Raw genomic sequence first — 24,332 nt, 5'->3', positions numbered from 1 at the left:
TGGGTACCATTTGTAGTCATATTTTACAGATAAGAAAACTGAAGTGAGCAGTTTATGTGTGTCTACCTCCCCATCTCTTTGCTTTTCAGCTTCCTTTTGTTTGTTGCCTTTTCCTATTAAATCGTAAGCTCCTTGAAGGCAGGGATTCTTTTCTTTTTTTAACTTGCATTTGTATCCCCAGTACAGTGCCTGACATACAACATGTGTTTAATAAATATTTATTGACTGACTTGAAATATTGGAAAGAGAAGAGAGCACTTCATTCACTTCCAAGTGAACTGAATTAAAATTGATATAAATGGCTAGAAAGCTTTAGTAACTAGGTAATTTCATGAGTGTGGCTGTTCTCACCACTTCTGCACATGTTCATAATCTTAGAGGAGACCTAGGCCTTATGAATTCCTCTGTCTTCCCAGAGTCTATGTGAAGAAAGGGAAGAACAAAGGTTTGGGTGGAGGTGCTATCCTTTTCCAAAGAACAATCTAGCAAATAACTCTTGGAATCGCCCCAAGTGAGAGGATATGATCACAAAACTTCAAGTCTGAAACATCTTTAATACTTCCAATTTTTTTCCTATTAATGTATATACTTTTCAAAAAAATATATGGTACAACATACACTAGAAAAATACAACATACCATAGAAAAATCATAAAAATGAAAAGCCTAAATTTGTATCCTGGAATTTTAAAGTTTGGAATCTCATCATTTAGGGTATGTTTCCCCCTGCAATTACTTTTTTAGCATAGTTTTCAAATTCAATTTTTCAAATGTTTAAACCAACAAAGATGATAGTGGTGAAAGGATCTATCCACTTCTTAATTAGCTTTTTAATATGGCTGCCATTGGCAACAACATGAAAAGGAAGGCAGCTGTTGATAGGCCAGGGATAATGATGGGAAAGACCATCTCATCAGGGTGGTCTGCAATATTCTCCAGAGGGCATCCTATGCATGTTCTAGCCCACCCTACTTTAACAAAAGAGCAATAATGGAAGGGGAATATCAAATACTTCTCAACAATTATTAAACACCTATTGTGTACACATGAGTATGCCAGGTGCTGGACAGATAAGTATGAAATAAAGGCCAAGTGAACAGACTTCAAGGCTATAACAGTCCTTACAAAATAAGAGAAAATAAGAAGGAAAACTGGCTTTGGAGGCAGAGGAACTGGGTTCAAATTCTGCCTCTGATTTGTACTGGCAGTGTGAGTTTGAGCATGTCACTCACCTCCCTGAGCCTCAGTTTCCTTGCCTGCAAAATGAATGCTTTGAACTACACAGACACTGAGGAGCTCCCTTTCAGTTCCTGATTTAGGAGCCTATTATGGGGGTGGAGAATGGAGGGTGAAGAAAATAAGATAGAAGTATGATAACAGGGCAGGATGTGATAAGAGCAAAGAAAAGATCCAAAACCCATAGGAAACTAAAGGAGGGGGCAGTAACTTTCAGGTATGGTGATTGATCAGAAAGCAGCTCACTGTCCAGTCGGATGGCAATAAACTGTGTGTGACATGATTTGTCTACTCATTTCTCAATCAATGAGCCCCCATTTTGTTTCCAGGTCCCTGCTATCACCAAAAGCACTGCTATAAAGAAGTGAGTATATATGGAACATTCCCTATGGGATAAAATGGCAAGCGCAACATGTCTGGATCAGAGGGAAGAAGTAATTAAGTCACTTTTCTAACATAGTTCCAAATTCTGTTCCAGAATACTGGACCAATTCACAGAGTTCCTGTCTCCATTGCAGATCCTCCAATATTGATTACATAGTTGTCTTTTATCATCTCTGTTAATTTTCTGAGTAGGAGATGAATTGCCTTTGTCAGGTCCTGAAATAAATCAAACTCATAAGTGGAAGAATAAGGCTTCTTTAATCACGATAACAGGCTAGCAACCTGCCACCCTAGGGGATATGCCAGTAGCAGACTCACAGGAAAAGGTTTATACTTTTAGGAGAAAAGGGGGAGGGGGTCACATTAGGTAGCAAGGCCTCTGGCACTGAGATCCCAATCACCTTTGACAATCTGGACAAGAATACCCACTTATTCTGGTTAATTTATCCTCCAAGATCTAACTCTCCATGTCTCAATGAACAGGACATTAGGAGCTGAGATCCAGGTCAGGCTAGGTTCCTTTGCAAAGTAAGATTGAGACAGGTGAGGACATTATTGAAATTCTCACATTACTGGGATAATTTAAGGAGTGGCAGTTAATATTACATTTGGTATGAACAATTTTCTGTCATTATAAACAATTTTTTCTGTCACCTTAATTTGCATTTCTAATAGTAATAGCAAGCATGTTTTCATATAGCTGTGGATCATCTGCATTATATCTTCTGAAAACTGCTCAAGTCCTTTGAACGTTTTTCTTTTGGGGAGTAGCTGAGTAAAGTGTAGTGTGTGAATGTGACAGAATACTGTTACATAGACAAAAAAAAAACCAACACCACCACCACCACAAAAAAAAAATATGGAGAATTCAAAGGCACATGCAAATTGAGGCAAAGTAAACCAAACCAAGAAAACGTTATACATAATGGTTACAATAATATAACTGCCCTAAAAGACATCAAACTCAGATTAAAGCAATAATCAAGCTGGACACTAGAATATGGATAATGAAACTTATCTCCCCCCTAGTGGTAGATTACATGGGTGGCATGATGCACATGTCAAAGATGGTCAATGTGTTGCTTTGCTTTGTGTGATTAATAACATACAATTTTTTTTAAAAAGCTAATAAATGCATAGTAGGTATTTGTCATTCTGTTCAAAGAATGCCAAAGCTTATATAGAATTAAAGTTATGGGTTGACAGAAGCACATGGTAGGTAAGATGAATTAAGTGACCAGTGAGAAACTGCAGAGAACAAACAGGGTAAAGTTGTGCAACCCAAAAAGATGGGCCAATCTTGTAGCAAGAGCAAGAGACAACTGATAGAAACCATATGTTTTACCAATATCTACACAGGGTCAATTAAGAACTTCAGCAAAGTTGCAGGATATAAAATAAAACCACATCATTCATCAAGAGTGCTATGTATTGGGGCAGCTAGATGGCGCAGTGGATAGAGCACCGGCCCTGGATTCAGGAGTACCTGAGTTCAAATCCGGCCTCAGACACTTAACACTTACTAGCTGTGTGACCCTGGGCAAGTCACTTAACCCCAATTGCCTTACAAAAAAAAAAAAAAAGAAGAAGAGTGCTATGTATTACTGTATAAAAAAATACAAAAGGAGAAGACAGAGAAATTCCATTTAAAATGTATAAAATACTTGGGAGTCCACCTACTAAGATACATGCAAGAACTATGTAATACATCTACAAAACACAGAAATCAACAGAACTAAATAATTGGAGAAATATTCATTATTCATGGCAGGCCAAGTCAGTATCATAAAAATGACAATACTACTACCTAAGTTAATTCACCTATTTACCACTGTACCAAACTATCAAAGGATTACTTTGTAGAACTAGAAAAAAAAATATTTAAAAAAATATCTAGAAAAGGAAAAGATCATAAATCTCAAGCAAAATAATGATAAAAAGTAGAAAGGAAGAGGGTCTCGCATTACCAGTTTGATACTCATCTAAAAAAAATTAGACATCTACCCATGGAAGAGATTAGGTATAAAAGATGCAGAAACAAATGAATCCAGTGGCCTAGAGTTCAAATCCAAAGAACTCAGCAACTGCTAAAAGATTCAGTCTGACAAAAACTGCTGGGACAAAAACTGGACAGAAGACTGACAGAAATTAGGTTTACACCAATACTTTATGCCAAGATAATCTCCAAATGGATACATGGCCCACATATAAAAAGTCACATCATAAACAAATTAGAGAAAGAGACAAGAAATTACCTTCCAGATATATGGATAGAAGAAAAGATCATAACTAAAAAAAGAACCAGGAGGTTCACACAAGATAAAAGGGATAATTTGATTACATAAAATTAATAATTTTTTTTAATAAAATCCAAAACAGTTAAGATAAGAAAGTAAAGTGGGAAAACAATAATGGTAGCATGTTTCTCTGATAAAGATCTAATTTCTAAGATATATAAGGAGGAATTGATTGAAAGTTATAAGAATAAGAGTCATTCCCCAATTGATAAACTAAGGATATGAGACAGACAACTCTTGGGGGAGGGGGGAATTGTTTATGGCCATAAGGGGGAAAAAAATGCTCCAAAGCACTAATAATTAAAGAAATGCAAATTAAAGCAACTCTGAGGTTCTGCCTTACAACCAGCAGATTGGCAAAGCTGACAAAAAAAGCAACTAAAAATGTTGGAAGGGCTTCAGGAAACAAGAATGTTAACACACTATGGGTAGAAATATGAATTGGTCCAGCAGTTCCAGAAAGCAATTTATAATTGTTCCCCCAAAGTTACCAATCTGTGTATGCCCTTTGACCCAACAATGTCACTAGTAGGCCTATACCCCAACACAATCAAAGGAAAAAGCAAAAGATGTATGAAAATATTTATTATAACAGCTCTTAACAAAGAACTGGAGGGTGCCCACCAACAAGTGGGTAATGGCTGAACAAATTATATTATCTGATTTTAGTGGAATGCTATTATGCTGTAAGAAATGATGAAAGAGATGGTTTCAAAGAAACAAGAAGACTTGTAAGAACTGATGCAAAGTGAAGAATATTGCAAAAACAAACAGTTCTGAAAGACTTAAAAACTCTGATCAGTGCAACGATCAATCCAATTCCAAAGGCCTAATGATGAGGAATGCTACCTGAGTCCTGACAGAGAGATGACAGACTCATATAGGAAAGACAGTTTGGGATGTGGACAATATGGGCACTTGTTCTGCTTGACTGCATATATGATAGAAGGTTTTTTGCAGGGTTTTTTCAAATTCTCTTTCTTTTTTTTTCTTTTTTTCTTTTTTTTTAGTGAGGCAATTGGGGATAAGTGACTTGCCCAGGGTCACACAGCTAGTAAGTATTAAGTGTCTGAGGCCGGATTTGAACTCAGGTACTCCTGACTCCAGGGCTGGTGCTCTATCCACTGCGCCACCTAGCTGCCCCAAATTCTCTTTCTATTTTTAAAATTTCTTTCTTCTTTTTTTTTTCCAAATAGGATTAAGTGGGATTATGTCAGATATAATTGAAACAACTAATCAACAAAAAAAGTAATCTCCATATAGAAATGGATGGGAATCAGTAGAATATTCGTTAACTCCCAATTTATGATATGGTTCATCATAGAACCTTTGAGGGGTAAAAAGCCCTTTTTGTTGTTCAGTTGTGTCTGACTCTGCATTACCCCATTTGGAGTTTTCTTAGCAGAGACAGTAGTTTGCCAGTATCTTCTCCAGCTCATTTTACAGATGAGGAAATTGAAGTAAATAGGGTTAAGTGACTAGCTCAGTGTCCTATAGCTACTAAAAGTATTTGGGGTCAGATTTGAACTCAAGCATTTCTGACTCCAAGCCCAGCTACCTAGGCATTGTGGTACAAGGACAAATAAAAGTGACTTTTGACAGTCCATGTCATTACTTCCTTCCAGATGATCAAGAGTTAATAATAAACATCCTAAGTGTAGGAAATGTCATTCTCCCTATCCATAAAAAAAGAAATTTAAAGTGATTTTTAAAAAAAGAAATTCCAGGCAAAAAGGCCAAGGAATATGTCCGGGAAGTTATGAATGAGCAGGGCTTGGTCTTTAGTCTCATGAAAGACAGTGTAGAAGCTGAATGCAAAAATGTACAGAGCTTTGTATTTTTTTTTATTTTTAAACATGAAAACTTTTATTCTACTGTTGATCCTTTTTTTATTTAAGTAATGAATATTTTTATTTAAAGATTTGAGTTCCATTTTTTATCCCTCCTTCCTTCTCTCCACGGCCCCCTCCCTGAGGCAGTAAGCAATCAGATATGTATGATTATGTAAAACATTACCATATTAGTCATTTTGTATAAGAAAACTTGAATAAAAGAAAAAAAATGAAAGAAAGTGAAAAATAGCAGGCTTCAGTTTGTGTCCATCAATATCAGTTCTTTCTTTGGAGACAGTATGTTTCGTCAATAATCCTTTGGGATTGTCTTGGATCGTGTATTTATTGTTGAGAATAGTTAAGTCATACACAGTTCTTCATTAAACAATATTACTGTCTCTGTGCACAACGTTCTCCTGATTCTGCTCACTTCACTACACATCAGTTCATACAAGTCTTTCCAGGCCTTTCTGAAATCATCTTACTTGTCATTTCTTATCAGAGCTCTGTATTCAGAGATAGAAAAACCTGGATTGAAATCCCACCTCATTCACTAAATAAATGTGACCCTGAACAAACTTCTTTGTACCTCAGTCTCCTCATCTGTGCAAGGAAGAAGGTATACTCGATAGCCTCAAACGCCCCTTCCAGATTGAAATTTCTGATCCTAGGAATTCTAACTCCATTGGGATTTCATAATTACTACAAACACAGGCTTAGGCGGCAACAGGTTTTCATTTAAAAGAATATTTGCCCACAGATATGTGATCAAAGGGTATGAACGGGAAGTTCTGAAATGAAGAAATACAAAGTATTAACTACCATATGAACAAATGCTCCAAATCACTAATAATCAGAAAAATGCAACTTTAAATAATAACTCTCAGGTTTCACCTTATACCTACCTGATTAGCAAAGGCAGCAAAAAAGGAAAATAGCAATTTTTAGAGGAACTTTGTGAAAACAAGTCTATTTAGCACCATGTTGGTATTGGTCTAAACATTTTGGAAAACAATTTGGAACTACACCCAAAAAGTCACTAAATAAAACATAATCTTTGACGAGAAATACTACTATATTAGGCTTATGTCCCAAGGAGATCAAGAGCGGAGGGAAAGAACCAGTAAGCATTTTCTCAGACTGTGTATTTATAACCTCAGTGCCTGAAATACACTAGGTGCTTAATAAAAGCTTGCTGATTGAGACAAGTGTGAAGAAATATTTAAAACATTGCTTTTTGTAGTAACAAAGAAGAGGAAATATAAGAGGTACCAATCAATTGGGTATATGTATGTAATGGAATAATATTCCACCAGAAGATATGAGAAATATGATAAATTTTGCAAAATTTTGGAAGACCTATACAAACTGAAATAAAGTTAAATAAGCAGGAGAAAAATTTACACAATGACCACAATAATATAAAAGTAAAGAATTTTAAAAGATCTCAGAACTCTGATCAAAGTAGCCAATAATAGCAAGTTCAAAGAAGGATGATGAAAAATACTTCCAACTCTTGACAAAGTGACTGAACTATAGATACAGAATGAGATATGTATTCTCAGAAGTGACAGTGCTGGACTATACATATTTGTTACAAGGTAGGGCTTCTGCTGGGGATGGAGAACCCTGTGATGGTAGATTGATAGGCTTTGATAGGTATAACAACAAGAAAACAACCCTAACTTTTTAATGCAGAGAAGAAAACCTAAAAGCACAGAGACACAAATATAGTAGTTTTGTTGCTGTGTATATAACTCTCAAAAAAGAAAGAAAGAAAGAAAGAAAGAAAGAAAGAAAGAAAGAAAGAAAGAAAGAAAGAAAGAAAGAAAGAAACTTAGCTGACAGAAGTTCCTAGTTTCTGATATGAGTCTGTTTCTTATTCTCCTTTATAAGATGAAATGTTTGTTTTTGTTAACGATTAGTAAGGTCACAATCCCAGTAGTTATATTTCAATCACTCATTTATTACGTACCTAGTATGTGCCTGGGCACTGTACCTCATGCTAATGTTGCTTCCATAAAGACAATTCAATACTAATACAAAGCAGCTGACTATTTAGCAATAATTCTAAATAACAATGTAAGTAAAACAATTTATATTTCAAAATCTTCCAACTCCTAATCCACCATTCTTTCAAGAAAATATGCCTGGAAATATGAAAAATATTTCTATTTTAAATCTTGTTGTTTTTTTTTAAATACTCAGTTTGAAAGCAGTGTTACACTAATGATTTTCCTGTGGAAATTAGTTTAAGGTTACATCACAATATAGCATATAAGCACTCTAAGTTTCAAACACCTCAAATTTGTGTGAAGACAAGTGGCTAGTTGTAAATTCCCTCTGCCTACTTAAAAACATCTTGAGGTATATATATATATATATATATAGTCTACTCCAGGGCTTCTTAAACTTTTTCCATTCATGACCCCTTTCACTCAAGAAATTTTTATATGACCCCAGGTATGTAGGTATATAAAATAGGCAAACATAACCTTTTTCTGTTGCCAAATTTTTCACCACCCCCACATTCAGTTACATGACCCCATATGGGGTGGGGATGCACAGTTTAAGAAGCCAGGGTCTACTCCATAGTCACAAAGCTGTACTGATCCAACAGCACCATCTGGTGGTAGCTAGTATAAGGAACTGTCTGACGCAACGTTTTTTTCCCACCAGCTCCTCAATTCCCACTCAGGCAGAAAATGTCACGGTCCACGTATTTCCTATCTTCTGCAGCTCACTGCTCAGTTGATTTTCTCTCAGGTAATCTCTTTTTCACATGAACACTCACATCCTCTTTAACATCCTCCTCGCCCTGCTTTCCCATCTCCCTCCTGGTTAACTCAGGAAATCTCACATCATTCTACTGAAGCAAAAAAAAAAATGACCTTAATCATATCTGGTGAGCTAAAAGTATGTGAGTAATATGTCTGACACAAAGAAAAGGAAACCCAGAAATAAGAAATGAAATTTTATTACCTTGTAAACCTTTCAAAATATCTGAAATACTTCATAATCTATACCAATCTCCATCTGTTCCCCACTCATTAAATGAGCTGTTCTTCAAAAAACAGCAACTGAGTCAAAATTTTAAGATTTTATAATCTTTTTTGCATTTTTAATTTATGAGTAACTATTATTTTTATTATAATTGTAACAATGTTGTTTACTATTTTATTGCAAACCTACAGTATTTACATGCATGATGGAATGGAGGAAGGGAAGAAGGCAGGGAGAGAGGGAAGAAGGAAGGGAGGAAGGGAGGGAGGGAGGGAGGAAGGAAGGAAGGAAGGAAGGAAGGAAGGAAGGAAGGAAGGAAGGAAGGAAGGAAGGAAGGAAGGAAGGAAGGAAGGAAGGAAGGAAGGAAGGAAGAAAGGAAAGAAGGAAGGAAGGAAGGAAGGAAGGAAGGAAGGAAGGAAGGAAGGAAGGAAGGAAGGAAGGAAGGAAGGAAGGAAGGAAGGAAGGAAGGAAGGAAGAAGGAAGGTTTATTAGGTACTTACTATGTTCTAAAGCAAATAGGACAGTTTGAGACCCTAGCCACAATAATACTGCTTCTGTGAAATAAATTCTCAGTTCCAAACAACTAACTTATTAAACTTTTGGAACATAATCCATTAGTTAAACTCTGAGAAACCTGTCCCCTCCCCCATCCCCCAAAAAACAAATTCTGTGTACTGTTCATATCAATTTCAACAACCTTCACCAAACAAGGATGCTACAGTAAATGATTTGCATCCAAATAAAACTGCAATAATCATAGTTCTTGCCCCACAACCAGTCAAGCTATCATTGTGATTTTTTTTAAAGCAAGAAAACCAGGCAAGAAATGTAGGTTCCAACTGTAAATCTGATATTATGTGACCTTATTAGGCAAATCTTTTAACTTCTAAGGTTCAATTTCTTCAAAAAGGGTTGAATTAACCCTTTTAACTCTAAGTCTTATGGGCTTATCACCACATGATCTCTAAGGTCTCTTATAGCCCTATGACTCTTTCAGATAAGGGGCAACTCACACAAATAAATAAATCCTCAGTCGTTGACTCCCAAGAGAGGCAAGATGGCAAACTGGACAAAAAGCCAGCTTCAGTAAGGAAGATCCAGAGTAAGATCTTGACCCTGACTGAACAAGTCATTTAACCTGTGTCCCAGGCAAAAGTCTAAGACAGTTAAAGTACCAAGCTGGGCTGATTTGCATTAGACGTTTTCCCCCCAATGCAATCATTCATCCAATTTTTAAAAATCATACCCCTCATTAGGAGGCAAGACTTTATTAAGCCTCCTCTTTCTACCCATTTCCTCTCACCTTATTCCCTCTTTATCTAGTAAACTGCTGTGGAAACAATGAGAAAAGCATTTCAAAGGATCATAGAACCTATAAAATAGGAAATTGTACATATTTCTGATGAATTTCACATCCTTTCCTTCCAGGGAGGTTGGCAGACTGCACAGAATTGACTTCAAGAACTGTCATTAGTCTAGTTTAAAAACTGGAGATTAGAGTGGCCATCAGACCTTCATCTCTGCAGTGTACACCCTGCCCCGCCCCCCCCCCAAAAGGGAATTTGACCCCTCTGTTCCAGGAACCTTTCCCAAAGGAAAGCTGGCCCCCGCCCCCAAACCCAGGAGAAAAACTGCGGACTAATCCCTGCCCTGGATCTTTTAAACCTTGCAGTCTTAATTCCCTGAGTGATTTCTATGCCTCTAGGAAGCTTGGGGAGGAACAATCGGCTAGTAACAGTTGTCTTCCCGGGTAAAGGGAGCGGCATGTCAGCGAGGCTTGGGGAGGGCAACCGGGAATCCATGAAAGTGGTGGCGGAAGGGGGATGTGACCTTGAAGCGATGCTTGGAGGGCAAAGGGGAAGAAAGGGGGAGGGAGCCAGTGCCCAGCCCCTAAGGAGATAGAGAAGGAATGTAAGGGGGGCAAAGAGAAAGTGGATCCACACAGGGCGGGGGTAGTTTGAAAAGCAGGGTCCTTGTAGTTGGGAAGGTTAGGAGGAGGCTTCTCATATGAAGTGGGGCTGAGGGGAAATGTGGGAGAGAGAGAAAGGTGGAAGAGGGAGAAGAGAGGGTGGAAGGGAGAAGGAAGAGAAGGTCGGAGGGAGGAGGAGGTGGGAGGGGAGGGAAGGGAGGGGGAGGGGAGAAGGGGAGGAAAGATGTGGAAAGAGAGAAGGGAGGAAATGGGAAAAGAGGAGGGAGAAGGTGAGAAGGAGAAATGAGAGTGGCAAGGTGTAAAGGGGAGAAGAGAGGAGAAGGAAAGAGGAAAAGGTGGGTGGGAGGAAGGAGGGAGAGGAGGGAGGAGGGAGGCAGAGGCAGAGGGGACCCGAGGATGAAGCGAGGCGGGGGCGGGCTCTAGGGGCGGGGCTATCCCTAGTCCCGCCCCCCGGCTCGGGCAGGCTGGGGCGGAAGCTCTGGGCCGGGTCTTCAGGCTGGGCCACCGGAACGGGCTGCGGGCCGCCTACCTCTCCCCGTACTCACTGAAGTAGAGGCGGTACTGGGCCGAGCACGGACGGCCCTGCTCCTCCGTGCTGTACTGGCTCATGGCTCGGTGCAGCGGCGATAACTGCCACGAACGTCCGGCCCAGGCCGCGGCTCCGGCACCTCGCAGCGGCAGGCCCGGCCTCGGTGCCGGCGTAGGCCTCAGCAGTCGCAGTAGCCGCAGTGCGCGCATGGCCTGCGAAAAGCCTCCTCCTCCTCTCCTTCCTCCTCCTCTTCCTCTCTCCCTCACTCCTTGGCCCGGGCCGCAGCCCCTCCCCGACCACGCCCCCGCCAACCAGCCTGAGCCGCAGAGGGGCGTAACCAGGTCCTGGGAGCTTTGCTTTTGTTAAAATGGGATCTAGGTGCAACCTTGAGACCCTTCGCCTCCCGAGCCTAAGTTCCCCCAAAGGATTGGGGGAAGGGAATAAGCATTTCCACAGCACCTACTATGTTCCGTGCCAAGCACTTGCTAAGTATCTTTTACAAATAGGAACTCATTTGAGCCTCACAACAGCCCAAGTGCCTGCAGTTATGAGCCCCATTTGACAGTTGTGGAAATTGAAGCAAATGGATCTTCTGCAATGACCTGACAGTCCGCGTTAGAACTCGAATCTTCCCGACTCTATTCCTAGCCACCCCACCACCGAAACCAAAACGAAAACTGTACAGAACTGGCAGAAATTAGGTTTGGACCAACACTCCCTGCCAGGTACCAAGATAAGCTTCAGGTGCATACATGACATAGATAGAAAAGGTCACCTCATAAACCCATTAGAGGAGCAAAGAGGAGAGGAAATTGACTTTCAGATTTATAGATAGATGAAGAGATCATCACTAAACAAAGGACAGAAGGGGTCAGCAAGACGAAATGGACCATTTTGATAGCATAAAATGAACTGTTCAGCACAAACCCAGTAGAGATAAGATTAAAAGGAAAAAAAGTTAAGGGGGGGAGGGCTCATAAACATTTTTCTGGTGAAAGTCTATACACACATATACTTATAGACGTTATCTTTTTATATGTACATACATTTATTATCCGCATATTTATTTGCTACATACTTAATAGAGAGAACCCAATGAAAGTCCAGCAAGGCTAGCTGAGGCTGCTTCTAATGACCATATAAATAAACATAATAGGGGGTAGCTAGGTGGCACAGTGGATAAAGCACTGGCCCTGGATTCAGGAGGACCTGAGTTCAAATTTGGCCTGAAACACTTGACACTTACTAGCTATGTGACCTTGGGCAAGTCACTTAACCCTTACTGCTCCGCAAAAAAACAACAAAAAAACATGATATGTGTGTATTTAGAGTGAGAGAACTGATATAATAGAAAACTGATTCAGATTTATAAGATTGAGATATTCCCTAATAGATAAATGGTCAACTTATATAAATAGGCAGTTTTCAAAATAATCCCAGTTATCAACAATTATGGGGAGGGAGTGCCCTAGATCACTAAAAATAAAAGAGATGCAAACTAAAACAAGCTGATTTCCACTTTTTACCATCAGACTGTCAAAGATGACAAAAGGGAAAAATGGCAAATGTTGGAGAAGAGGAAAGCAGATAGATTAGCTGCACTGGTTTGTAGGGCTATGCATTGAGCCAGTCAACTGAGAAGCAATTTGGAACTGTACACAGAAAGTTACTAAACTGTACAATACTCTTTGACCCAGCTTGACCACTATTAGAACTATACCCAGAAGAAAGCAAAGAAAGAGAAAAAGGATCTATATGTATAAAAAATAGTTGTAGCTGCATTTTTCATGGTAGCCAAAAAATGTGAAACAAAAGGGGAGAAACTATTGCAGAATGGCTAAACAAATTGTGTAAATGAATGTAATAGAACATTATTACACCATAAGAAATGTTGAAATGGACAGTTTTACAAGGAACTGGTATGAACCTTGTGAGCTGACTTGAGAATGAAATGGGCATTACTAGAACAATTTACATGATGATAATATTATACATCAATTTGCCAAGATCTCCCAACACATCCCCTCCAAAACAACCTAAAAAAGCACACCAAACCAAATTTTGGGCAGAAAAGCCAATTAAAAGTCATATTGAGGCATTTTTCCAGCTTGGGGCAGGTTAGGAAGACATTAAAAAGTTTTTCAACACTGTTGTGGGAGCTTACCAGAAGCATGGAATTGGCACTGCTAGTGATGGCAACACGGGGCTATGAGGGCGGTAGCAGCAGAGGACTACAACACAGTACTCAAGGATGCTAAGGTGACTGAAAACTTGATCAAAAAGAGAGCCCAGAGCCCCATATACTAGCATTGGGAGCTGGAACAAGTGCTCTATCACCCAACACCCAGTTGCAGGTCATAGTTCCAGGGCAAAGAGAGGGATGGTTGAGGTTGTGAGGGAGCAAGGACCCTACATGGGTAAGCACCAAAGCAAAGACCAGGAGAGCAGTGAAAATATCTCTCTCCCTGGATCACAGCACATTGGAAGCACTAAAAAAAAAAAAAAAAAGCCTCTACTGAGCGGTGTAAGCAGCAGAAAAACACAAAAATGTAAAAAGTAAAAAAGATGATTTTAAATTTTAAAATTTAATATAATTTAATTTTTAATTAAATTTTTAAAAATAGGTGATAGAGGAAAATTTGGGAAAGAAATGAGAGCTATGCAAGAAAGTTATGAAAAGAGAATTAACAGCTTGGTAAAGGAGGAACAAAAGATAATAAAATAAGTTCTTAAAAATCAAATTTATCCAAATGGTAAAACAAGTATAAAACCTTACTGAAAAAAATAACTCCTTAAAAATTAGGACTGGGAAAGTAGAAGCTAATGACCCCATGACATTCTCCTCCCTGATGTCATCTGTTGAGTTCATTTAAATGTAGACCACCTCAAGTCATGTCAACCAATGAAACTGAATGATGTTAGCCAATTACCTTTGATCAATGCATAATGACTGGTTATTAAAGGGGATAAAACCCTTGGCTGCTCCAAGGTCACTGCTCTTATGGCTTTTAGCTCTCCCACTTGACTGGTGCTTGGTTCTCTCTCTGGACACACTCTCCCTCTTATGACAGTGTAGGTCTTGTAGGTCTTCTGAACTCTCCTGGAGGGAGACCACATGCTGTGAGACAACATGGGTCTTCTGGGGCTTTGCTCCTGCCTGTGTTAACTGCCATATCAATCACTTCTTTACTGGTATATATAATAGTAATAACAAATGCTTACTGCCCAAACTGGTGCAATAACAATATATTAAAAACATGGTAGTAGCCATAATTTAAAAAAGAATACATCTTAGAAGTAGAGGGCAAAGTAGAAAATAAAAGAATTCACTGGTCACCTTCTGAAAGAAATCTCAACATCAAAACAACCCCCAGAAATATAAGGGCCAAAATCCTGAGTTCTCAGGTCAAGGAGAAAATATTTCAAGTAGCCAGAAATAATTTAAATTCAATGGAGTCACAGTAGGGATTACACAAGACTTAGAAGCTACCATTCTAAAGGAACAGAAGGCTTGGAATATGATATTCCAGAAGGCAAAGGAGATAGAAAAAATGACAAAATGTATCTGGAAGAACAAAATGGAGTATCAGGGGAATCAATGAAATTTTTAAAAAGTGAAGGTCCTAGCAGTATCAGGTCTCAAACTATATTACAAAATGGTAATCATCAAAACAATTTGGTATGGAATAAGAAATAAAGTGCATGATCAATGGAATAATAAGATTCTCTGACAGAGCTCTAATTTTTGTTGTTGTTGTTGTTCAATCATTTAGCTGTGTCTGACTCATCATGACCCATGGATCACAGCATGCCAGGCCTTTCCATCCTCTACCATTTCTTGAAGTCTGTCCAAGTTCATGCTTATTGTTTCATACCTGAGATATATAATACCCTGATAAAAATGTATATGAATAGCAACTATTCTCAAACATAGTCAAAAAGATATAAAGAGACAGTTTTCAAAAGAAGAAATGCAAGCTAGGAACAGTCATTGGAGGGATGCTGAAAATCATTTAATATGTAGATGAATACAAATTAAAATGGCTGTGAGGTTCTTCCTCACATCTACCAGATTGGCAAAGATGACCAAAAAAGAAAAAGACCATGAATTTAGTGATTAAGAAGTAAAGAGGTGCCCTCTTACATCTTGAAAATGGCCACCACTGTGCCAGAGATCACTGATAACTTGAGAAAGCCAAGTCCATGAAGTATTGAGGTCAGAAGCTAGATCACAAGGGATTATAAAGTTAGAAGGGGAAAAGTGGAGCAACTAGTTTGGCACAGCAGACTTTTCTAGGAGTTGGGCTATGAAAGGGAGGGAATATTTAGAATAATAATGTGAAGGAATGATAGGGCCAGTTGATTGAAAGTTTTAAGGATTTAGGAGACCTAGTTTATAATTAATCACTGCACAAAGCCTTCACCTTTCAATAATATATGAGTCCTTGGGAGAGAGGAAGACTTCTTTAATGACTAAACTTGAAAACCTGGACAATCAGTATAAGACCCTTGGCCTCTCCAAGGTTCAAAGACCACGCTAAGATTTGAAGTGAGTAATACAAGTCTGAGGCAGGAAGATGTCTCAATGGATAAAGTGTTGGGTCTGGAGTCAGTAAGACCTGAGTTCAAATCCAGCCTCAGATACTTACCAGCAATGTGACCCTAAGAAAGTGACTTAACCTCTGTTTGCCTTAATCTATTGGAGAAGGAAATGGCCAAACACCCCAGTGTCCTTGCCAAGAAGACTAAACAACAATACAAGTTAATGTATCTAATAAGGATTAGATTGGCTAAACAAACAAAAAAGAACCTGAATATGTGTGTGTGTGTGTGTGTGTGTGTGTGTGTGTGTGTGTATACTTTAAAAAGTTGTTCCAAAGAATGATCTTAGTGGCAAAGCTTATAATAAAGAAATGGGATTTTCAAAAATTTTTTAAGGATGGAAATTAATGTGTAATTCTCATGAACCAGAACACAAAACAACATTCAGTTTGGCCTTAAGGTAGCCAAACAACTAAAGCTTCTGCCCCCTGCTCAGACTTTACCCCAGAGCTCTGGCCAAATGGTTGCAGGTTCAGGTTTTTAAAGAAATGAACAAATCAAATGAAAACAATACTAAAGGACATCAGAATCTAGACTATATACACTATCTAATCAGGGGAGGTGCTGGAACCAGCTCAAATTGATTAAATTTTCAGTGTGAGCATTTATGGCTCCCAAATCGGCAAACTCTATAAATCAGAGCTTGATTAGTGTTTTAAATATTATCCAAACCTTAGCTTCTTAAACTGTGGGTCTTGACCCCATTGAATGTGGGGGTTTTACAAAATTTGACAACAGTAAAAAGTTATATATTTCTATTTTATATACCTAGATACCTGGGTCATATAAAAATTTCTCTGGCAAAAAGGAATAGAAAAAGTTTTAAAGCCCTGATCTAGAATTAAGTGAGCCATTGGATCATATTTTTTTCCCAGAGAGCTGATTGTTAAACATTTACCAGCACTCCCCTGATTGGGATCCAGAAAACATGATGAAGTACACTCTTGGAAGAGAAGTGTTGGATTAGAGATGTGAACTGTTGCATATGCTATAAGTGATAGTCCTTGTGTCTCTTTGTTTTGCTTAACTGTTTTTGTTTGCTATGAAAACATTTTATGGAAATGGGGGTGTGGGATGCATCATTGATATTAAAAAATGCACAAAAGTATGCAAAAAGAGAGATGGATATGTAGTTTAGAGGCTCTCAGTTGGAATCCTGACTCTGTCTTTTACCACCTGTGTGACCTTGAGTGAGTTATTTAAACTGTGAATTTATTTCCTCATATGAGGCCCAATGAGGAGGCTAGTCTAGATGAACTCTGAGCAATTCCCCAACAGATAAAGAGGTTCACTGCAGGTTTAGATCAATGCTCCTAAAAGGAAGTGAACAAATGGAAGCTAAAATTTTAAAATTCCAAATAATAGAGTGATATCCAATGTCTGTCACACATTGTTTTTATCTCACTGCGTTTACTCAGAAGCATTTTTTAATTCCATTTAATTCCATTTGATTCTTTTTTAGAACCAAAATCTTGCTTTTTTTCTGTATTTTCATCTGTAAGGTGGAATGTTTCAATAAATAAGTTTTCCCAATAACATTTAAACTCCTTAAGAAGAGTTTGTTTCAGTTTTGTCTTTGTGGCACAGTGTGCTGTATACAAAGTAGGCCCTACCTTGTAGAGATGAGGAAATGGAGATCCAGAGAAATTAAATGATTTGCCCTAGGTAAAGTATTAAGGATTAAGAGGTATTAAGTAGCAAAACTGGGATTTTGAACACAAGCCCTCTGAAAAATTCAGAAATCTTTATACTATCCCCATCTTGCAATTAGCCCACAAATGAACTATAGCAAACTAGACAATCTTTATTTGTCATTTCATCTGGCCCACCCTTCAGCACATCCTCGGAAGCCCAAGAAAGCAGTTCATACTATTTATTCCAAATATGGTATCATGGAATAAACTAGCTGTTGTGAGAGAAGCAAGCTATATTTTGTATTTTACCCATTTACACACTCTACATTCTGACAAAATGGTATTACTATGGTCCCTAAACTCCATGTTCCATATCCTGCCTCCAATATATCCTCCATACTGAAATAATATCTCTTCCTTCTTTCTACTTGTCAGAATCTTTCTTTTTTCTCAAAACCCACCTCTTCTGTGAAGCCTTTCTTGATACCCCATTGTTTAATGCTCTCTTTCCTCTCAAATTACATTTTTTTTACTTATCTGTACTAGTTGAGTCACCTGGGAGTAGGGAGTAGGAATGTTGCATTAGATAAAACTGTGCCTTACCCAGAACTAGTTATAAAAGTCATCATTTTATGGAGTCATTGGTTCATTTTCTTCAATCCCACTTACCCCCTACTCTCACTCACAAATCTATCCACTGAGGTTACGGCAAGCCAAGTAGAACAATATTGCCTACCTTGTTCATTCCAACCCTTTTGCTCTGATCAACATTTTATTCTTCTGTTTTCTTCTTTGCAAGATCATTCCCAGCAGGGTACTTTTAGCTGAGGTCAGGAAAATTAGGAACAAAGTATGCCCAACCCACTTAAAAAATGTACATGTAAATATGTCAAGTATCAAACTTGAGATGAAAAGATTAGAGACAAATTATCTTCAAGAATGTCTTGACTCAATTGTGTCATGTATAACCCTCCAGAATATTTTTAGAAAAACTGGCATCAAGGTCCCTAGATTCCCAGAGACCAGAGCCGTGATTAGTTCAGGCCAAACAGAATTTTGCCCCATAATGACCAAATTTAGAGGGTGCTCTTTCAGCAAGTAGAAACATCTAAGCTTAGAATTAGTTAAAATAATAATCTGTCATGTGGCCCATTTCTCCTCTTTACCATTATTACCTACACCTCAAGTGAGAGCTTCCCCAGCCAGGCCAACCCTAGTGCCTTCCCCAACAGCCTTTATCCAAAGGCAGCTCTGCCCACCATGGGGCCCTGTGTCCTGAGAGCCAAGGTCCCTCCCCCTTCCTCCCAACCAAAGTCTTCCACATCTGTGACCAACTGCTAAACTTGTCTTAAAATGTTGATTCAAGGATATCTTCTACACTGCTCACTCCAAGGCAGATTCTACTATACTAGTTATAGCTCTGGAAGGAACTGATTCCTTTTTTTTTTAATGTTTCCTCAGCATCTAGCTCAGGTCCTCACCCAAAGTCATCTGGTACAGGGCTTATAGTGTTTCATTTTACACACTATTATTTATTATAAAATATATGATCATTTATAGAGCCCAATTGAGATCAATAAAATATATTTTGAAAAACTGGGATATTTATCCAAGAGAAGAGAAAGTAGAGAAGTTAACACTTTATTTAAATCTGTAAATTTAAGAGCTATAAGGTGGCAGAGAAGAAAGAGTCTGTACTTGGAGTAAGGAGACTTAAAAACTTAGATCCTGGGGCAGCTAGATGGCGCAGTGGATAGAGCACCGGCCCTGGATTCAGGAGTACCTGAGTTCAAATCTGGCCTCAGACACTTAACACTTACTAGCTGTGTGACCCTGGGCAAGTCACTTAACCCCAATTGCCTCACACACACACACACACACACACACACACACAGGGTACCATTTTTATCCACTTGTCACATTAGTTCAAATATATCAAGACAGAGATAGTTATGCTTGTCTATAATGGGCCTCAAAGCCTGAAAAGGTTTGAAACTGCTCTTTTACTGCTCTTGCTATAGTTTCTTGGAGCCAGATGCTTCTAAACAGCTTATTGTTTCTGTTGGGGTTCTGCTGGGGGAGTGGAGGGGAGGTTTCTTGTTAAAGAGTATGACATGATAATTACCTCCCAAAGAAATGAGATTGGCATGTCTTCCTTCCTCCTTCCCTCCCTCCCTCCTTTCCTTCTTCCCTTCCTTTTATTCTTTTTCTCTTTTCTTCCTTTTCCCTTCCTCCTTTCTTCCTTTCATTTTTTAGGGACATTTGAATTAGTATTTAAAAACTGGAATAGTAAAGGTGATGAGCAGTAATTTAAGTTTGTTGGAGACAAACATCTCCAAAGTTCTACAATGCATTTTCAAGACACTTATTGTACTTTAAAAAAAATACCAAATATTTATTACAAGGAATTGCTTTTCTCTATGAAGAATGCTCTGCTTTATAAAAAGGAGCTAATTACATAAATTCTAGCAAGGGAGGGGAAGGGTGATGGAGGAGGTAGTGGTATTGCTTGCATATAAATTATGTAATCCTTAAAAAAGACTTTTGTGTCTTCTGCCTTAATGCCTGTTTTTTTTTTAATTATTATAAGCCATAATGGCTACCTTTTTTCCTTCCCTGGTCCTCCAATATAGACTTTTTATAGTCTCCTGGGGAGTTCAATGAGATTAATGGGGGAAGGGAGGAGCTTTACCTGTACATTCACTTAAGACCAGTACAAATAAAAGTGCTCATGTTAAAGGGGGTGAAAAAATATTGAGATTAAGGGAAAAAACTATGGGACCTCTGCCCTCACCCTTGTGGAAAGAGTGGAGAGCCTCTAAGACAAAACTGAATGGGTGCAGTTTATTGAACAGACAGTATATGGAAGTTGCAAAGATTTTCTAACCATAGCAGCTAGAGACAGAGACATGACCCTCGGTGAGCAGGAAATTAAGGTTAAAAATAAATTTAAAGCCTATGGGAAACTACTTAGATGTCTGACTGTTCTGTGTTCTCTGAAGTTGTCTCCTGGGGCAAGGAATCTCCTTTTTTGAGAGAAAATGCCCATTATAGCTAAGGGTCTGACAACTGAGACACTCCCCTTATGGAGAAGAAAAATTCAAGCCATTATGGGATTTTTTTTTTTACTGGTTTGATCCCTGCCTGTGTGAGGACCTTCTCTTCCTAATATACTCTTCTGAGGAAGAGTATGCTGAAGATTCCAACTGAAGCTAGAGACTTGAAGTCGAGAAACTCCTCAATCTCACGTCCTGTGGAGCCATGACTGCCGCTGATCAGCAGTGATCACGGCATCAGTGAAACACCATCAAGCAATAGCTGCTTGAGACCAAAGGGAAGCAATGTACAGCAAAGACTCCCTGCCATTTCCCTATGCCAAGCAGACTCCATACTACAGGAGACCAGTGTGGGAGAAGACCCATTGATGTCACTGCAATGATATAACCAGAAGACATGGGAGGCCATGTTCCATCAGAAATACAAATTGTTCCTATGCATGTGTTCCCTCTTTGTGTGGTCACTGTTTCCACTAATGGATAGAGTGCTGGCCTTAGAGTCAGGAAAACCTAATTTCAAATACAGCCTCAGACATTTCCTAGATGGGTGACCTTGGGCGAGTCCCTTCACAGCAGTTTGTCTCTGTTTCTTCATCTGTAAAATGGGGATAATAATAGCACCTATCTCCCAGAGTTGTGAAGCATTAAAGTAAATTAATGTAAAGTATTTAGCATAGTGCCTGACACATAATAAGGGCTTAATAAATGCTTGTCTTCTTCTCCTGTTGTGCAAATGTGTGGGAGAATATTCTCTGCGTTTATGAGGAAGATGGTTTATTTCTACTTTCCTCAATTTCTTACTTCTTTGACTTGAAGCTACTGTACCCCATGTCTGGCAATGCTCTCCTTCCTCATTTACACTCCTTCAAGTAGCTAGTTTCCCTCAAAATTCAGCTCCGGTTCCCCTTCTACATGAAACCTTTTCTTATCCCTCTCCCCAGCTCCAAGGACCTTCCCAAATACTTGATATCTATTTTGTATCTATCTACAACTGTTTCCTCAAACCAAATATAACAAATAGAAGATAGGGACTGTTTTACTTTTGTCTTTCTCACATAGTAGATATAACAAAATGCTTGTTGGTAATTTTTTGAAACTATGCTATTTCATTAAATGTCTTTGCTTGAATTAATTTCATTCTCTGGTTGACTTGTACAAATAGGCATGTTGAAGGCTTGTGAGCTTTGTTTTGCATGTCTACAGATCTAGAGAGAGACTATCTTGAATCTGGGGTACCTATTTTATTAGATGGGGGATACTTCATATGTTACACTAGCATTATGGAAACTAACAATATGGTAGTTAAGTTGAATTCAAGCCATAGGTCTAATTCCTTGTCCCAAAAGACAAGAAATTGGCCAGTAATTTGTTTTGAGAAGTCTCTGAGCCTCAACTTTCTTATCTGTAACTTGAGTAGTTTGGGCTAATTGATCCCACCCAATCCTAAAATTCCATGAACTCCTCCTATGCTCCTTACTCCTGATTTTCTAATTTTGTTATTAAAACTCTCCCAACTGGAGATCTTCATCGGTTTCCTTCTTCCATCCCTGGAGCAACATTACTTCAAATCAAATCTTCTATGAGTTTAAAATGGCTTAAAACCCAGTCCTGCAGAGGGCCTAGGAGGGTTTACCATCTTTTGACTCATATAACTCCAATGTAGTACTTTTTTTTGTTTGTTTGTTTTTGTGAGGCAATTGGGGTTAAGTGACTAGCCCAGGGTCACACAGCTAGTAAGTATCAAGTGTCTGAGGTCAGATTTGAACTCAGGTCCTCCTGAATCCAGGGCCGGTGCTTTATCCACTGTGCCCCCTTGTAAACCATTTATTTGTATATCTCCATACCTCCTCACCAACCATCTTGATGACCCCTCCAGATACCATTCCCTAAAAAGAACACTTAGGCACATAGATAGAAAATAACTAGGCAACCCAAGATCTAACCGAAGATCTCTATCTTTAACTTCATTCTTTCTGCTATAACTTCATGAGGATTCTGTTCAACTATAGGAATTCACTATTACTTTATTATACTGAAAAAAAAGTTGGGGCTAATATTCAGCTTGTGCCCCCATATTCTCTACCAAGAGACTAGAGAGAAGTCATAAATCAAATAGCAAAGTATTTTATTTTATTGGGCTAGAATAGCAACTAAATAACAGTGAAATAAAGTAATGAAATCATCCTGTTGCTCTCCTCCAATACACAAATGGGCACAAACTCCTACATACTTATAAGCCAATGGGGGAAGAACAAGTCCCTGGAAAACTGCTCCTCTCTGGAGGAAAGGTTTTAAGAAGGCATCAACTTTGTATGGCATTCCTCCTGTAGGAGTTCACACAACTTTAAATTCCCATAGCTCCTTGGCATCTTCCACAGAATCCTCTGCTTCTCAACTCTACCCCTCATCCACTCCAGTGACCACTGTCATATGTCATTACTTTCTATCATGGTTGTTATATATTGTAGTTTTGCCTTCTGCTACTGCTTTCTGTGGTGCCTATTGTTGCTTTTCTCCTTTGGGAAGCATCCTCCCACTTTGAGGCTGAACAGCACAAAGTCTGAAGACATGTTGGACCAGAGATTCTTGTCACTTCTTCCTCAGTTCAGAGGGCAGATTATATGCTCCACATACCTTTCATACTTCTTAATGAGCTTCTCTGAGGCTAGGAATCAGCACAGGGGTGATCCTTTTTTAGTTTTCACTTCAGTTACCATCAAGCCCCTATCAGCTAGCCCTCAAGTCATGCAAATAGCCTTGAAATTTCCAGAAGATCCTAGAAACACTGGAGGGAGGGGCATAAGCTCCCCATCTCTTAGACGTATTCCTGCTAAACCCTTTGTCCCCCATGGATAATATAAAGGAAATAGTAGATTTATTCAATTTTATCACAGATTTTGTTTATACAAAATTATAAATACACACATATGTTTACTTGACTAATCTAAGCTCACTTCTGATTTAAAACATAAAGAGAGCTCATTCCAGACCCATGATTTTGTGACTGAGATTTTCATAAAGGTACAAGTCATATGTTGGAGAGAGTTTTAAAATTCTTTCTACCTATTGCTTGAACACCCCATAGCAGGAGCTCTTAACCATTTTTGTGTCATTGACCCTTTTGGCAGTGTGATTAACTTCTGAATCCTTTCTCAGAATAATGATATAATTTTTTTAAATGATAATTGAAGGGGCAGCTAGATGGTGCAGTGGATAGAGCACCGGCCCTGGAGTCAGGAGTACCTGAGTTCAAATCCGACCTCAGACACTTAACACTTAGTAGCTGTGTGACCCAGGGCAAGTCACTTAACTCCAATTGCCTCACTAAAAAAAAAAAAAAAAGATAATTGAAGAAAATGTTCAATTTCAGTTAGAAGTTAGGGAAAATAAAGACGTAATTTTTTCCAATCCAGGTTTGTGGACTCCACCCTGAAATCTATCCATGAACCAGAGCCCCTGTTCTATAGAGTTCAATGCTTCTGAAGAGGGACATAATTTGAGGTAGACTTCCTTGTTAGCCATTCTTCTCTAGGTTGGCTGGGCTATAAACTCCTAACAAGGAGAGGTTATTAGTTTTTCTCTGTGTTACCTAGGTTATAGACTCCAAACAAGACTGATGATGGTCAAATGGTGGCACTTGTACCCACTCATGTAGGAAAATAAATCCCTTTTTGTGCACATATCACAGTGGTTATATGATGCTTTGTTTCCTCATTGTAGGAAAAGAAGTTTAATTGTTCCATTAACCTTTCAAGATCAGATGTTTCAACAAGACAGATCCCCTCTGAGACTAAGTCGTGGGCTAATTTTTGATGATCTATAGATTCTTC

At 38.7% G+C, this 24,332-nt stretch overlaps 1 protein-coding gene across 1 annotated transcript in view; it reads right to left on the bottom strand.

The window, feature by feature from the left end:
* The window catches only part of PPA2 (inorganic pyrophosphatase 2), a 127,217-nt gene extending 115,643 nt beyond the window's left edge, over positions 1–11,574 (bottom strand). Inside the window, exon 1 of the mRNA XM_043970983.1 lies at positions 11,227–11,574. Coding sequence (XP_043826918.1) covers positions 11,227–11,419 — 193 coding nt within the window. The 5' untranslated portion in view covers positions 11,420–11,574. The remainder of the gene's footprint in view (positions 1–11,226) is intronic.
* Between the last annotated feature and the right edge of the window lie 12,758 nt (positions 11,575–24,332).

The sequence above is a fragment of the Dromiciops gliroides genome, chromosome 6, assembly GCF_019393635.1.
Source record: "Dromiciops gliroides isolate mDroGli1 chromosome 6, mDroGli1.pri, whole genome shotgun sequence".
NCBI lineage: Eukaryota > Metazoa > Chordata > Mammalia > Microbiotheria > Microbiotheriidae > Dromiciops > Dromiciops gliroides.
The sequence above is the reverse complement of the archived record's forward strand: the minus strand, read 5'-3'. Positions and strand labels throughout refer to the sequence as shown.